We start from the raw sequence: 15,711 nt of genomic DNA on the forward strand, positions 1-15,711 counted from the left end.
CCATGGTTTACAACCTCTACCCAGGCTGTAGCAGTTAAAAAAGCCAGCTGCATAGTTGACAAAAACTTGCATGGTCAACTATAAGCAAGGTCAAGGTCAAAACCCCTTGCTCACAAAGTTCAGGACCTTGGCCACACTAGAACTTTTCCACATGTACTTTTTTCTCCCCATAATGTTATTCCTTGTCTGTTTATTAATTTTATGACCTAGCATGCTGGCCAGATGTCAGGGTCTGAACTGACCCCTAATGTATAGGTTTTGCCACTCTTGATGATGCCTGCTTTCTTACACCATGGAGGAAGCCAACTGAATACATATTCTCTTAGGGCAGGCTCAGCTCCAAGAGAAGAGGCTGGGCTATTCCCATCTTCTCATTGCTGCTCTTGCAGTTGCCTTCAAAGTTTCACTGTTTGGCAAAAGAATCTTGGGTGATATTTATGGCAGTAAATTTTAAAAAATGTTTTCTCTCCACCCGAACAAGTGAGAACATGCCCTTTCAGCTCTCAAGGTCCCTTCTAGTCATATAATTATGGGTTTCCTTGCTCTTGTTTACTTGGGTACTCAAAGCAGAATTTGATATTCAAATACTAAGAGGCTGTAAGTGGCTATTATAGTGAATGTTGATAGATTTGTTTTGACAATTTTAAATTTGAATACAAATTAATTTTACATTTTATCCTTCTCTGTGAAGGGACTCTACAACTAATCCTACTTGTCATTCTTTTCAAATTTTTAGTCTTTGTCTTCTCTTCTGCACTTACTTTCCTTTGTTTTCTTTTTATTAATTTTCCCTTAGCATTCTTACCCCTTGTGTTCTGACCATTTTACTTGAATGTCTGCCTTTTTCTATCTGTTTCCATGGTTTTATCTTCATTTTGTGGTTTCTCTCTCCCTCAGCTCCTTAGTGAAAAAGTGTATTAGGAATCCCTTCTTTCTAAAATCCTATTTGGAGCTGATTTTCTTTAGGAAAACAAATCTATCTGTGACAAATGTGATTTTTCTATTGTAAAAGGAATGGCTGGGATTGGATCACAGCTTCTTAAACTTTTTATGATAGCAACTAAATTGCTGACGGGGATCCGTACTGACTTCACTTTTGTGGGTGCCTAGGAAAGGGGGTGTTTGTGGGTGTGTGTTTGTGGGTGTGCGCTTTGTGGTTTGTGCCCTCACAGCAGGGTAGCTGTAATACTCTTCTTTTTCTCTCCAAATTAGAAAGCCTGTTGAAATGCAAATGACTGTAATGTCAGGAATAATTCTGAATCTTTTGAATCTAATTATTTTGATACCAATTCTTTGCTAATTTCATTTTTGCTGTTATTAGTAACTCATAATTTTCATATAGTTCAATTGACTATATCCATTGAAATAAATGACATTTAATAAATATTCTTTTGGGCTATAATATTAAATGCTTCTAGAAACAGTTGTAACAGAGGATCAGGTAGTTTATTGCATCATGTCAGCTTAAACTCTAAAACGTCAATTCTTGCCTTCGCTTACATAGTATCTGCTTTTTTTTTTTTTAACCTCATTGGCCCCTTAGTCCCTTTATCTTCTCATTGTCTACCTCTCTATTAGTGCCCCCAGCCTTATTTCTCTGCCTGGCCTAGATGGAATGGAGGATTATCTGAATTACTCACTTGCCCAAAACATTCAACATCTTTAATACCTCTGTACTCAGATTACTTGGGTTCAGAAATTCAGGACGTCCCATTTATCCTCTCCTTTTCTACTTGAGGTGTGCAGAATGCTGCTGGAAAAGATAACTATGCTGACCATGTCCCTGCAAGTTTTTGGTTTTCATCCTCAGCTTTCAGCCATTTTTTAAAACCAATTCTAGTGGTGTTCATGTTCACTCGATTGTAGATTGTCCCAGTGAGGCATCGCTACCCTCAGCCTTCCAGCTTCTCACCCACACTCTCCTGGAGATAATTTTGTCTCTTTCTTTGTCAAGACAAATGGAAAGATCAAGCACAAGTCTTCCTAAACTTTCTACTCTGTTCCTCATGAAGGACTTATGCCCACCCCCACTCCCCCAGCCTACCCCAGGCTCACACAATGGGTGGCCAGACTCTTCCCTGTGCTCTTCATCTCGTTATTCCCGTTGTCTTTGTCCTTTTATCATCTTCCCCGCATCACCAATATCTTACCCTCTACTAATTGTTTCCTCTCAGGCAATAAATATGCTGACTTGTTGCCCATACTAAACAAATAAACAAACAAAAAAGACCTAAAACCAAACATCCACAACCACCACTACTTTCTTTGACTCCGTGCCCTATTTTGGTTTTAACTCCATCTTCCGCCCTCCTCTGGGAAGAGTTCTCTTCAGTCATTGTCGGAATTTTTTTGCTTCCCATTCATTTTTCAACCCAGTGAACTCTGATTTCTCATCCCACCACAACACTGAAACTGGCATAGCTGAGAACACTGTGGCGCCCGCGTTGTACTGTCGTACCCTTTTCTGTGCTGAACCTGATGCACTTCCAACCACACACTCCTTGAAATTCACTTTTCCTTTGGCTTCCGTGACCCTTATTGCTTTTATTTCTCTGACTTTCCTTTTCGGACTCTTTTGTGACCACCTCTGAAAGGTTGGTATTCCCCCAGGGTTCCCCCTTGAGCCACTGCTCTTTTGCTCAGAGTTTTACCTGTCACCAGCCTGTATGCTGAGCACTGGCAAATCTATCCTCCAGTCCTAACCTGTCTCTTTTGTTTCAGAGGTTAGGTCCCCTCTGTGTGTTTCCTACAGCTACCTCAAACTCAGCATGGCCCTGACCAAATTCATTGTCAACTCTCCGCTCTCAAAAACTTTGTCCTTTTCCTCTATTCCTTCTGAGTTTTAGAATGGTTGGTTCTAAAAGTTGGAGCCCCAGGAGTTTCAGAATCATTTTCAAACAGCACACTGTTCAATAAAAATATAATGCAAGCCACATATGTAATTTATAAATTTCTGGTAGCCACTTTAAAAAATAAAATGAAGCAGGTGAAATTGATTTTTAAAATGTATTTTATTTAACCTAACATAGTAATATTATTTCAACATGAAATACATTTTAAAATTAATGATATAGTTTACATTTTTTTGGTTTAAGTTTTCAAAATTCAGTGTGCATTTTACACTTACTGCACATCTCAATTGAAACTAGTCACCAGGGCTCGATAACCACACGTGGCTAGTGGCTACTGTGCTAGTTCTAGAGTTTTTACCTTCACTAATTCCCATCTCATCCATTCCATAAGGCTTGCTGATTTATCTACTAGGTATTTCTTCAGTGGGCTCATTTCTTTTCAACCTTGTACATCATAGCTTTAGTTCACAGCCTGGTAATTAAGCTTATATAACCTAGATTCTTTGTCTCAGGGAACATGCAAGATCTATTGAAATGCAGGGCTACATAGTAGGACATCTACTGATAAGTATTTTTATCTATAAAATAAGAAAACACCTTATATTCATATTTATTATATATATTGGTGCCAGCACCCTTGATCTGTATTCCTAAGAGGTCAATTATAAAGTGATAAATGTAACAAATAAAATATATTTTCCCCACAAAATTTTTAAACAGTATTAAAATTATTTATTTCATCTTCATGCCATGCTTTTTTTTTTATTTCAAAGTATTACAAGGTACAAATAATTTTGGTTACATGAATCACTTTTATACTGCTTGATCATGGTTATGAATGCCTATCACCCAGACATTGTTTATTGTACCCATTAGGCAGGTTTTCACCCATCCCACCTCTCCCCTCCCCCTGGTTAATTTCTGTTGACTTTTACTTCTCTTTGTGCACATGTGTGCTCATTGGTTAGTTCCAATTTAGTAGTGAGTGCATGTGGTGTTTGTTTTTTCATTCTTTAGATACTTCACTTAGAATAATGGTCTCCAATTCCATCCAAATTGTTGCAAAAGGCAATAAGTCATCCTTTTTTATGGCTGAGTAGTTTTCATTGGTGTACATATACCACATTTTGTTAATCCACTCATGAATTGATGGGCATTTGGGTTGATTCCACATCTTTGCAATTGTCAATTGTGCTGTGATAAACATTTGAGTGTAGGTGTCATTTTGCTAAAATGACTTCTTTTCTTTTGCGTAAATACACAGTAGTGGATTGCTGGATTGAATGGTAGGTCAACTTTCAATTCTTTGAGGAATCTCCAAACTGTTTTCCATAGAAGTTGCATTAATTTGCATTCCCACCAACAGTGAATAAGCATTCCGTTCTCTTTGCATCCATGCCAGCATCTATTGTTTTTGGACTTTTTAATAAAGGCTATTCTGAATGGAGTAAGGTGATATCTCATTGTGGTTTTATAATAATAATATGCATCTCCCTGATGATTAGTGACATTGAGCATTTTTTTCATATGTTTATTGGCCATTTGCCTATCTTCTTTTGAAAAGCTTCTGTTCATGTCTTTTGCCCACTTTTTAATGGAGTTGTTTGATTTTTTTTCTCATTGATTTGCTTGAGTTCTTTGTAGATTCTGGTTATTTAGTCCTTTATTGCTGCAGTCCCCAACCCCAAGGTTGTGGACTATGGCCTGTTAGGAACTGGGGCCTCATGGCAAGAGGTGAGCAGCGGGTGGTGAACAAGCAAACAAAGCTTCATCTGTATTTACAGCCACTCCCCATCGCTTGTATCACTGCCTGAGCTCCACCTCCTGCCAGATCAGTGGCGGCCAGCATTAGATTCTCACAGGAGTGCAAACCCTACTGTGAACTGCTCATGTGAGGGATCTACATTGTGTGTTCCTTCTGAGAACCTAATGCCTGATGATCTGAGGTGGAGCTGAGGCGGTGATGTTAGTGCCAGGGAGTGGCTGCATATGTAGATTATCATTAGCAGAGAGACTGTACAGAGACTATGATAAATCAATTGCTTGCAGACTCACATAAAAACTGTATCAGTGAATGACAAGTGACAATTAAGCTGCATCTGCTGGCCGGCTTTAAGTCAGAATCTGACGCTTATTTTAGTTCTCACATGACCCACCCATTATTTTATTTACCACTTCTGTCTGTGCCTCTTTCCTGCACTGCACACTTGGTCTCAGTCACAGTTTTGGTAAGCCCACAAATTAACCCTAGCAAAAATAAGTAAAAAAAAAAAAAAAAAAGTCACTGGAGAGCTTCTTTGAAAGGGGGAAAGACTCTAAGACTGCCAACAAAATGAAAGCTGCATTTAAAAGAAAATACCAAGAGTCCTACTTAAATTACAGGTTCATTGCAACAGGTGATTTACATTCTCCAAGTCTACTTTGTATGATATATGGCAGCCGGCTATCCAATGAAGCCATGAAAATTTCAAAACAGCTTCCACACATGGAGACCAAGCACCCCACATTAAAAGACAAGCTTTTGGAGTTTTTCAAAAGAAAAAACATGAATACAAAGCACAGAAGCAATTATTGAAGGCCACCACTTCATCAAATATGTCTGCACTGAGGGCATCATTCTCAGTGACAAACTGCATTGCTAAAGCTAAGAAGCCCTTTACTATGGGTGAACAGTTGATGCTGCCTGCTGCTAAGGACATTTGCTGTGAACTTTTAGGAGAGGCTGCAGTTCAAAAGGTGGCATGTGTTCCTCTTTCGGCTAGCACCATAACTAGGCAAATTGATGAAATAGCAAAGGATATTGAGGCACAATTGTTAGAGAGGATTAACGAGTCACCATGGTATGCAATCCAGGTTGACTAGTCTACTAGCTGCAGAGCTATTCAAGTCTTTGAATGATTACATATCAGGAAAATGGTCGTTTTGTTTCAGTATGTGCATGGACAGAGTGCCTGTCATGACTGGACAGCACTGGTTTCACTAATCGGGTCAAGGAGGTCACTTCTGAATGTGAGTCTATGTACTGTGTCATCCACAGAGAAATGCTGGCTAGCCGAAAAATGTCACCTGAACTAAATGACATTTTGAAGGATGTGATTAAAATTATCAGCCACATTAAAGTACATGCCCTTAACTCATGTCTGTTCGAGCAGCTCTGTGAGGAGATGGACGCAGAGCACACACGTCTTCTCTTACACACACAAGTGACATGGCTTTCTAAAGGTAGATCATTGGCCAGAGTTTTTGAGTTACAAGAGCCTCTCCAGAGATTTCATTTAGAAAAACAGTCACCATTGGCAGTACATTTCAGTGACACAGAATGGGTCACAAAACATGCTTGGTTGTGTGACATATTCAACCTACTCAGTGAATTCAATCTGTCACTTCAGGGGAGAATGATAACTGTGTTCAAGTCAGCAGATAAAGTGGCTGCATTCAAAGCCAGACTGGAATTATGGGGGTGATGAGTGAACATTGGGATTTTTGACAGGTTTCTAACATTAGCAGAGATTTTGAAAGAGACTGAGCCAGGGCCTTCTTTCTCCCAGCTGGTACATGATTACCTATATCAGCTTTCGAAAGAATTTGAGTATGACTTCCCAACCACAAGAGACCCCCAAACTGGGAAGGAATGGATCTGCAACCCATTTGTGAATAAGCCAGGTGAATCGACTTTGTGCTAGGAAGAGGATCAACTGCTTGAGATTGCAAATGACAGTGGCCTGAAAAGTATGTTTGAGACAACTTGAAATCTCTATACGTTCTGGATTAAACTCAAGGCAGAATATCCTGAGATTGCCACTGAAAAGCCTACTTCCATTTCCAGTGTTTCTTTGAGAATCAGGGTTTTCTGCAGTGACAGCAACCAAAATAAGATTATGGAGTAGACTGGACATAGGCAACACACTTCCGGTGTCACTATCTCCCGTCACTCCCAGATGGGACCGTCTAGTTGTAGGAAAACAAGCTCAGGGCTCACTGATTCTGCATTATGGTGACTTGTATAATCATTTTATTATATATTACAGTGTAATAATAATAGCAATAAAGTACACAACAAATGTAATGTGTTTGAATCATCCCAAAACCATCCCTGTACCCCCCAAAGTCCCCCACCCCAATCCGTGGAAAAATTGTCTTCCATGAAACCGGTACCTGGTGCCAAAAAATTGGGGACCACTGCTTTATTGGATGTATAGCTTGTGAATATTTTGTCCCTTTCTGTAGGTTATCTGTTTGCTCTGTTATTTATTTCCTTGGCCATGCAGAAGCCTTTTAATTTAATCAAGTCCCATTTATTTGTTTTTGTTATTGCTGTGATTGCCATTGGGTCTTCTTCATAAATTTTTTGCCTAGGCTGATATCTAGAAGAGTTTTTCCCCAACATTTTCTTCTAGAATTCTTATGGTTTTGTGCCTTACATTTCAGTTCTTTATCCATCTTGAATTAATTTTTGTAAGTGGTGAGAGATATTGATCCTGTTTCATTGTTCTGCATGTGGCCATCCCATTCTCCCAGCACCATTTATTAAATAGGGCTTCTTTTCCCCAGTGTATATTGCTTTCTGCTTTGTCAAAGATCAGTTGGCTGTATGTAGATGGTGTTATATCCAGGTTTCCTGTTCTGTTCCATTGGTCTATGTCTCTATTTTTGTGCCAATACTATGCTGACTTAGTTACTATAGCTTTGTAGTATAGTTTAAGTCTGGTAACGTGATGCCTCCTGATTTGTTCCTTTTGCTTAAAATTGCTTTGTCTATTCAGGCTCTTTTCTGGTTTCACATGAAGCATAGAATTATTTTTTCTAGATTTGTGAAATATGACGTTGGTATTTTCGTCAAAATTGCATTGAATCTGTAAATCATTTTGGGTATTATGGACATTTTAACAATGTTGATTCTGCCGATCCATGAACATACTTTCAAATTTGTCTTCCTGTATTTATGTCAACATATGATTTATTAACACAATGGTCATATATATAATTTTAAAATAAATATACATGTATTAGGGATATGTACTTGAAATCTATTTTTGATACTGCCAGGGGAGCTAGATCGGTGAAATTCGGGGTCTCATTGAACTGGATCCTCTCCAGCATTACTTCACCTGCTCCTCCAGCCTCAACTTCATTCCCATTCACACCTTCTGCGCTAAGAGGCTCTTTCAAACTTTGTTCTTGTTTGTCCTTCTCTATGGAAAACAAATAAATAAACAAGCAGGCAAACAACTTCTTGACCTGACTAATTCTATTCCTCTTCCAGTCTCTTCTCCTCAAGGCAAGTCCATTACAACTTCCTGATTGTGTGGAGCTCCCCTTCTCTTGCTTGACGTACATTTCTTACTGCCGTATTATATTGAAACTTTCCTTTATGGGTCTACAAAATTCTTGAGGGCAGGGGATTGTGGCATGATCATGCTTTTTTCAGCTTGACATATGGTAGATTCTTCAGAAATATTTATTAAGCTAAATTCGTGGCTCTCCTTGGTGGAGCCAACCTGCTTTACCCGTAGATGAAATGGTGATTTCCTTATTGCAATTTGTGGAATATCTGGAAGACTTTTTCTGTATCCAAGGATACCTGATAAAATGAAATATTCCATATACTTTCATTAAGTACTAAGACTAGTATGCTGTTTGTAAGCCTCAATAGTGTGGGTCATGATCTTAGGATGAAATAATTTAACCAGCTCCTTCTTACTAAAAATTAGATGTGATCATGTGCTCTAAGGAAAATGAAGTTTTGATTGCATGTGTGCATGCAGGGGGTCTTTGAACTCCAGTGGGAATAAAAATCACCTGGGAACATGTTAAAATGTAGATTCTCAGGTTTCATATATATACATTCTGATTCATTCAGACTGATAAGTGGCTCGGAATGATTATAACATAGCTGGTAGAAATCATACCCTGAGAAATATTGTTTTCTTCTTTCTGAAGTAGAGAGTAAGAAGGGATAATTTTGAACCATGGAGAAAACTGCCTTAGTCTGGACCTGAGAGGGATTTTATGTGGAGGGCATAAAAGCGACAGCCTAAAAAGGAGAATGCACACCTGGGAGATGCTGAAACAGGGAAGCAGGGGTGGCAGGAACAGAGAGTGTGGAGAGGCTTGGAAGACCGATAATGAGGAGTTTGGTTTATTTCATAATTTTTCCTGGAGGTGGCCTACCTTCTTCAACTAGAAAACTAATAGCAATATAAAAAATGAAATCTGATTATTAGGGTATTTTCATCTTACTTTAGTAACTGACAGTCATTCAATAAGTAATTTTTTAATATTTCAGGATCTCTGGAATATTTAATGTTTCAGTATAGGACAACTTTTGACATTTAGGGCAATATCATACAATTCCGTATAGTATTTCATTTCTAATTCTATAACGACAAAGTTATCTAGCATAGAGGACATGGCAAACTATGCCATCTGGAAAACAGAATTTAACTTTTTAACATCTGTGAGAAAAAATACATTTTTCCTTAAATGCCATTTATAAATAATTTCTGTCAAATCTGTGATTTAAGTTGTTAATGTTTTAAAATGTAAAAGCTGTGTAAAGATTTTTATGAAGATACTACATGTTTTTTTCAGGATGGCAAGTAACAACTAGAAGTAGATGGATAAATAGAGGCCACTAAAAAAACCCCACACTTTTCATTTTAGTTTATTATTTCAGCTTTCTCCCTCAATCAGCCTTACTTGAGGGCTACTAACAAGGAGCTAATTAATTGGTTGGATTGAGTTTCTTCTTTTTACCATTTGCTGGCCAGTGTCTGGTGGAAATCCTAATGAGCTGCAAACCAGGCGAACAAATGGGCCAGTAGGTTGGAAGGGGAAAGAGGCAGTGGGCATGGAGAACCTATTGTTCATCCAGTCAACTAAACATGTTTTAGCTGTAGCAGCAGCGCCATAAACTCGCCTGGCACAAATCTGTCAGTCTGCCTCATTTCGTTCCTGTCTGTTTCAGTCACCCTGCTTCTAGTGTCCTTGAGTCTGAGATTTTGATTTCATTCATTGATGGGGGAGAGTTCCCTCTAGTCCTCTGCCCTTTTGGAAGATAAGTTCTCTTGAATAGCTTAATAGGAGTTGAGCTTGGGAGGAACTATATTGTTCTTCTTGCAATTAATATCTTGTTTTTAAATTCACTTAATCCAAGACCTCTAGTCTCCACTGGCTTATGCTGAACTGAACCCCTCTGCCAATTTCTGCTCTTGTGCAGGTGATTCGCAAGGGCTGGCTCACCATCAGCAACATTGGCATCATGAAAGGTGGCTCCAAGGGATACTGGTTCGTCCTGACGGCAGAGAGCTTGTCTTGGTATAAAGATGATGAGGTAAGCCACAGAGAGTGACTAAGTTTTCTTTGTGAAGTGTTTCTAATTTTATATTTATTGATATTATCGTGATACATAATGTTGACACACCAGTGGTTCCCTTTCAGAGAGATTTAGCTTGGAGTGGTTGTTTAAAAAGAAAACATTGTTTTTTTCCTCATAGATTTGAAATTTTATAATATCCCCCTCAAATTTCTTTTCTTGTTTATTTCTTTGGTGTAGTCATATGTTTGTGTACCTGAAGAAATGGAATTAGGGATCAGGAATTGGAAACTTCCTTGTTTATGATAACATCAAGGTACTGGTGGAGTAGAAGCAATTTACATTAAATAATGTGTTGAAAAGACCCAAGATCATAAAACATCTTAAGAGTAAAATTAATAATACTGATGCAGAGTTAATAAAGCATTTCGGAATTGTTGCTGTGACATTTGTCTCAGATGAAAGGCTTTTGAGAATGTCCACATCACTAGTCTTCAAATGAGTCTCAGATAATTACTAATTTTGTTCTTTGAGAACTTGATATCTATGTAAAAGCATGACTTACAGTAATTGTGGTATTCTGGTTCTTGTTAGATGTTAATAATTTTGGTCCTGTGACTTACCAGTCATGTAAATCTACAAAAGTGCAAAAAAAGTCATATTAGTCTCACAGAGACATTTAAGCACTAGAGGGTGATACCATTAAATTTGGGAGTATGCACGTAGAAATCAAACTATGTTTTGAAAATTTTAATAGCTCTTGTGTGACTTGAGAATTTTCTGGTACTTATAATGCACCATGCAAACCTTAGATAAGAATACTCTGTAGTAGCAAAGCTATGTACAGGTGACATCTAGGTTTTATTTGGCTATAAAGGGATATGTTTCAGAGTTGAGTCCTTCCTATCTTGGCTTGATTTCTTTTGAAAATATTGCAAGGCACCTTTGTCAATTCTTGGAGGAAGTTTCATGTCTTATATAGTTCTTCCCATTTCCGAAGAGATTTGTATGTAATAGTGTGTGGAAAACATATTGTGTGATTGCTTGATTGCCACTGAATTTTCTGCAATAAGAGAAATTAGATTCTATAGCAATGTCCAAACAAAATTGCCATTTAAGAGCCTATATTTAAATTTTTATATCACTGACCAGAGTCTAAAGTAGAATTGGTCATTGTGATCATCACAATGTGAGGGTTAGCAATGGTTTCCTCCTTGTACTGGCTGCTTAGATATATCTGTCATTCTGTGGGGAGCTCTGAGATACTTCCCTAGATATAAAAATAAGTAAATAGATTATCTTCTTTGCTTTTCAGTTGCTCTAAGATATCTTCTCTTAGATACATTTTTCCTAAGAATTTAGATTATCATTTATGTATATTTAAATACATACTAGTTTGGGGCCTTTTCTCAGTTATACATGGACATGCAAAAAATTTTACTGAGGAATCATAATAGTAATAGCTAGTTTTTTATTTTTTTTATTTTTTATTTCAGCTTATTATGGGGAGTACAAAAGTTCAGGTTACATACGTTGCCCATGTACTGCCTATCCCCCCAAGTCAGAGCTCCAGGCGTGTCCATTCCCCAGACGGTGCGCATTGCACTCATCATGTAGGTATACACCCATCCTCTCCTCGCAACCCCCTCCCCGAGTCAGCACCTTCAAGCGTGACCATTCCCCAGACGGTATTAATTAACTCATTTAATCCATATTACCACCTTAAAGGTAGGTACTATTAGTACTATTATTATCTGTATTTTTCAGATAAAACTAAAAAAAAATAAATAAATAAACACCAACCTTTTAAAGAGCCATTTCTACAGGACTCAGTTTCTCATATTACAGAACATTTTGTGTTCGCAAGGAAAACTAACTTCCCATGGTCACATAGCTAGTTGGTGGCAAAGCAGAAATTGGAACCCAGGCTGTCGGGCTCCAGACCCTATGCTCTCAACCACAAACGTGGGAAAGAATCCCAGAGATGGCTGGAGTTGTCCAAGTCAACCTCATCGCACAGAGGATTTATTAAGGTGATTTCTAGGAAACTCAGCCTTGACCTATTCCTGGGTTTTAGCACCAAAGCCATGAAAGACTCTGGAGTCACTACTGCTGTTGGAGTGTGGCTCTAGAGTTCTTTTGCCTGAGTATGTGGGTCCTGAAATAAGCCCATTAGAAGGCACATGATGCTCCCTGCAGGGAGGGAAGAAGACTTGAGAGCTTGGTGAGCTTGGGGTCACCAGTCAGCTCCTCCAAAGCCTCAGGATAACTTTTTACAAAATTGCTGCTGCTGAAGCTCCCTCAGGAGTACTTGATTATAGCAAATAGGAATAAATGTGTACAGTTATAATATTAACTGAGTTCCGTGAACATTTTATTAAAGGTATGTGTACGGAGGGTGGATCATTTTAGGAAAAAGGAAATGACAGACAAGGCTGCTGGTCTATGGGACTAACAAGCAAATATGCTAATAATATAGTATCAGATATTAAGTGTTAGAATAAAATAAGATAGGGCAATGATTGAGAAAGTGACGAGGAAGAGGCCTTCAGATTGGGTGATTAGATGCAAGTAGCACTTGAGTGGAGACTGAAATGATACACTGTGCAGAAGAGTTTGTTGAAGAACATTCCAGGCAGAGGGAACAGTAAGTATGAAATTCCCTGAGAAGGGAACCAACAGAGGCCCGTGGCTGGAGCATAGGAACAGTGCGGGAGAGAGGGGCAGGAAATAAAATCAGAAGACCCCCCTTGGGTGGGAGTCTTATCAGTCCTTACCCAGTGATTTGGACTTTACTTCAAGGATAATTAAAAACCACTAGAGTGTTCCGACAGGTTGTGACATGACTGGATGGACAGTTTAGGAAGATTACTCTGGTTGCTGGTTGTGTGTAATGGTGGGATGGGATGTGTGTGGGGAGGGAGTAGGTGGCAAGGATAGAAGGGAGACCAGCTGGGAGACTCTAACAGTGACCCAGGTGAGAGGTGAGGGTGGCTGCCCTGGGTCGTAGCTGGAGGTGTGGAGCACTCACTGTCCAGGGAGCGATCTGTGGGCTAGACATGGCTACACTGGAGTCATTAGCTACTGTTGCTCTTTCAGAACTCTGCTCAAGAAACAAGATAGGGAGTTTTCAAAATATGAATGCCTGACTCAAGAATGACTACAATCTTCAAATTGTCAAATTGTCTGTGTCGGCGGGGCAGAGCCTTATCCACCAGAGCCATCCTTGTTCATCATTATTTACCCCCTCACCACTTCTCAGCTGCCACGACCACGGGGACTCTCTCCCCTGCTCCATTCGCTTCTCTTGCCAGAGCTTCCTGCCACTGCAGACTGTCACTGGGCCTGCTGTCAGAGCAGAAGGGAGGGGCCAGCACTGGTCCTTGCTCTTTGCTAGTATTGAACAAGCAGTTATTAGTGTCTGCTGGGAGCCGAGGCTGGAAGGGAGAGTATGGGGGAGAAGATCAAGCGGGCAATGTCAGGAGGGTGGGGTTAGAGGCTATGATCTATCTCTGGCCTCCTGAACACTCGTCCTTGAACAGCAATGTGTTACATGATGCTTAGATTCCATAAAGGTCTTGCTGCCACGTAGGTCAACTACATAGGCATTAAACATGGTTCTGTGGGCAGCCTGAGAACCCCAAATTTAGAGTATCCCTTTGTGAAAATAAGCTTGAGTACTAACTCAATTTTTGGAGCCACTTTGTGGGTAAGTTGAGTGCTTGTACTCTTCCTATACACATATCAGCACCTACACAAATGGGAAATCCTGTTACATGACAATTTACCTTTCTTAATTAAGCAAATGTGACACAAGAAATATCATTAATTTAGTTGTAGATTCATTCATTTATTCAGTGATAAATTTCTATTCAAATTTTCATAGAAGACTGTCATATTTTTTAATGTGTTCTGTCTTCCTCCTACTTATATAATTAGACTGGTATGTTTTCATTATAATATAAATGGCTGTTTAATAAATAGCATATTACAGCATATGAACATAAGTATTATTTTAACTTTTGACAGGTTTATAATAAACATAAATGACTTATGAAATATATTTGTGATTAAAAATCAATGGCTCAAACTGTTTTTTAGGATAACATTAATTGACCAAAAGACCCTATAGAGTATCTGGTGCCCTGTAAAGGGTGAGGTGCTAAAGGGTGTGGATCACTATGACTAAACTGCCAGTGCTGGAGCACGTGACTTCACTTCCCTGAGCCTCAGTCTTCTCACTTATGAAATGGGAACCATTGTTCAACAAATCATCTCAATGGGATTTTTTTAGGACTCTGAGAAATCATATATTAGTAAGTGCCCCTGGTATCACCCTGGTATATTTATTCTTGCCATGGCAAGAAGCACCATACCCTCTCACTGTAATGTCCTTTGACTCACATATATTCTAATTTCCAAATTTTTCTCACGTCATGTTGTGAGATAGGACATGTGGGATCTGAGTTGTCTTGGCAGAAAATGAGAAGGTTCAGACATGAAGAGGAAACTGAGATCCCATTTCTTCAGTGAGACTTTCCATGCTGTCTCCTCTCTGGCTTATAGTTTCTCCTACATCATAACCAAGAATTTAAAGATGATCATACCAAATTGTATTGTACCTATTCAAGATGGTGGAGGCACTAGCATGATAACATGTGTAATAATTTTAAGCTAGAGTTGACGTGACTGTAATAGTAAGACCCCCAGCATTTTCCAGTTTCTCCGCATCTCGAATATATCTATCCACCATACTCTTGAATTTTGAATGGATGCATTAACCCCTTTAAGCATCTGTGGACTGCACTTTTTGAACCAGTACTCCACCAGACAATATGTTATTTGTAATGTTACTGATAGATGACGTTAATAGAAAGTTTTCCACCTGTGTCCTAGGCTATGTTAAATTTCCACACATTATTGTCAAGGAGTCTTTATAATACAGTGTAGTTATGATAGTCACAATTTATCTACTTGACTATATTTTATCCTATGACATTATCCCAAGATTGGGGCTTTTCTTCAGTATAAAAAGAAATAGGGGCCTGGGCATGGTAGCTTTTGCCCCTAATCCTAGCACTTTGGGAGGCCAAAGTGGGAAGATTGCGTGAGGTCAGGAGTTCAAGACTAGCTTGAGCAAGAGCGAGACCCTGTCTCTACAAAAATAGAAAAAAAGAAATTAGCTGGGTGTGGTGGTGCACACCTATAGTTGCAGCTACTCAGGAGACTGAGATGGGTGGATCGCTTGAGCCCAAGAGTTCAAGACTGAAGTGAGCTATGATTGGGCCACTGTACTCTAGCCTGGGTAACAGAGTGAGACCCTGTTTCTTAAAAAAAAAAAAAAAAGAAAAAGAAAAGTGCCTTTCACAGAGTCAGACTGTTTCTAAATAATCACCAAAGGGATTTTCCTGAGCCCTGCTGTCCCTTTCTCTAGATCATGCTGCAGTACTCCCAGACTCTGGAATGTCCTATATAAATGGCCCTGAGCTCATTTCTAGAGGTTACATGGGTCTTTTCATGGGTTGATCCTCCAGAGGACACTGT

General features: G+C 39.1%; 1 protein-coding gene across 7 annotated transcripts in view; it reads left to right on the forward strand.

The window, feature by feature from the left end:
• The window catches only part of DNM3 (dynamin 3), a 533,160-nt gene that overhangs the window by 244,945 nt on the left and 272,504 nt on the right, over positions 1 to 15,711 (forward strand). For 5 of the 7 annotated variants that reach the window (XM_069478342.1, XM_069478341.1, XM_069478344.1 and 2 more), the window contains one exon: positions 10,072 to 10,185. In XM_069478342.1, the coding sequence (XP_069334443.1) occupies positions 10,072 to 10,185 (114 nt within the window). Of the gene's footprint in view, positions 1 to 10,071; positions 10,186 to 12,015; positions 12,524 to 15,711 lie in introns of those variants that run through there. The other 2 variants (XM_069478346.1, XM_069478347.1) reach the window with 1 other exon arrangement.

The sequence above is a fragment of the Eulemur rufifrons genome, chromosome 8 (assembly GCF_041146395.1).
Source record: "Eulemur rufifrons isolate Redbay chromosome 8, OSU_ERuf_1, whole genome shotgun sequence".
Classification (NCBI taxonomy): domain Eukaryota; kingdom Metazoa; phylum Chordata; class Mammalia; order Primates; family Lemuridae; genus Eulemur; species Eulemur rufifrons.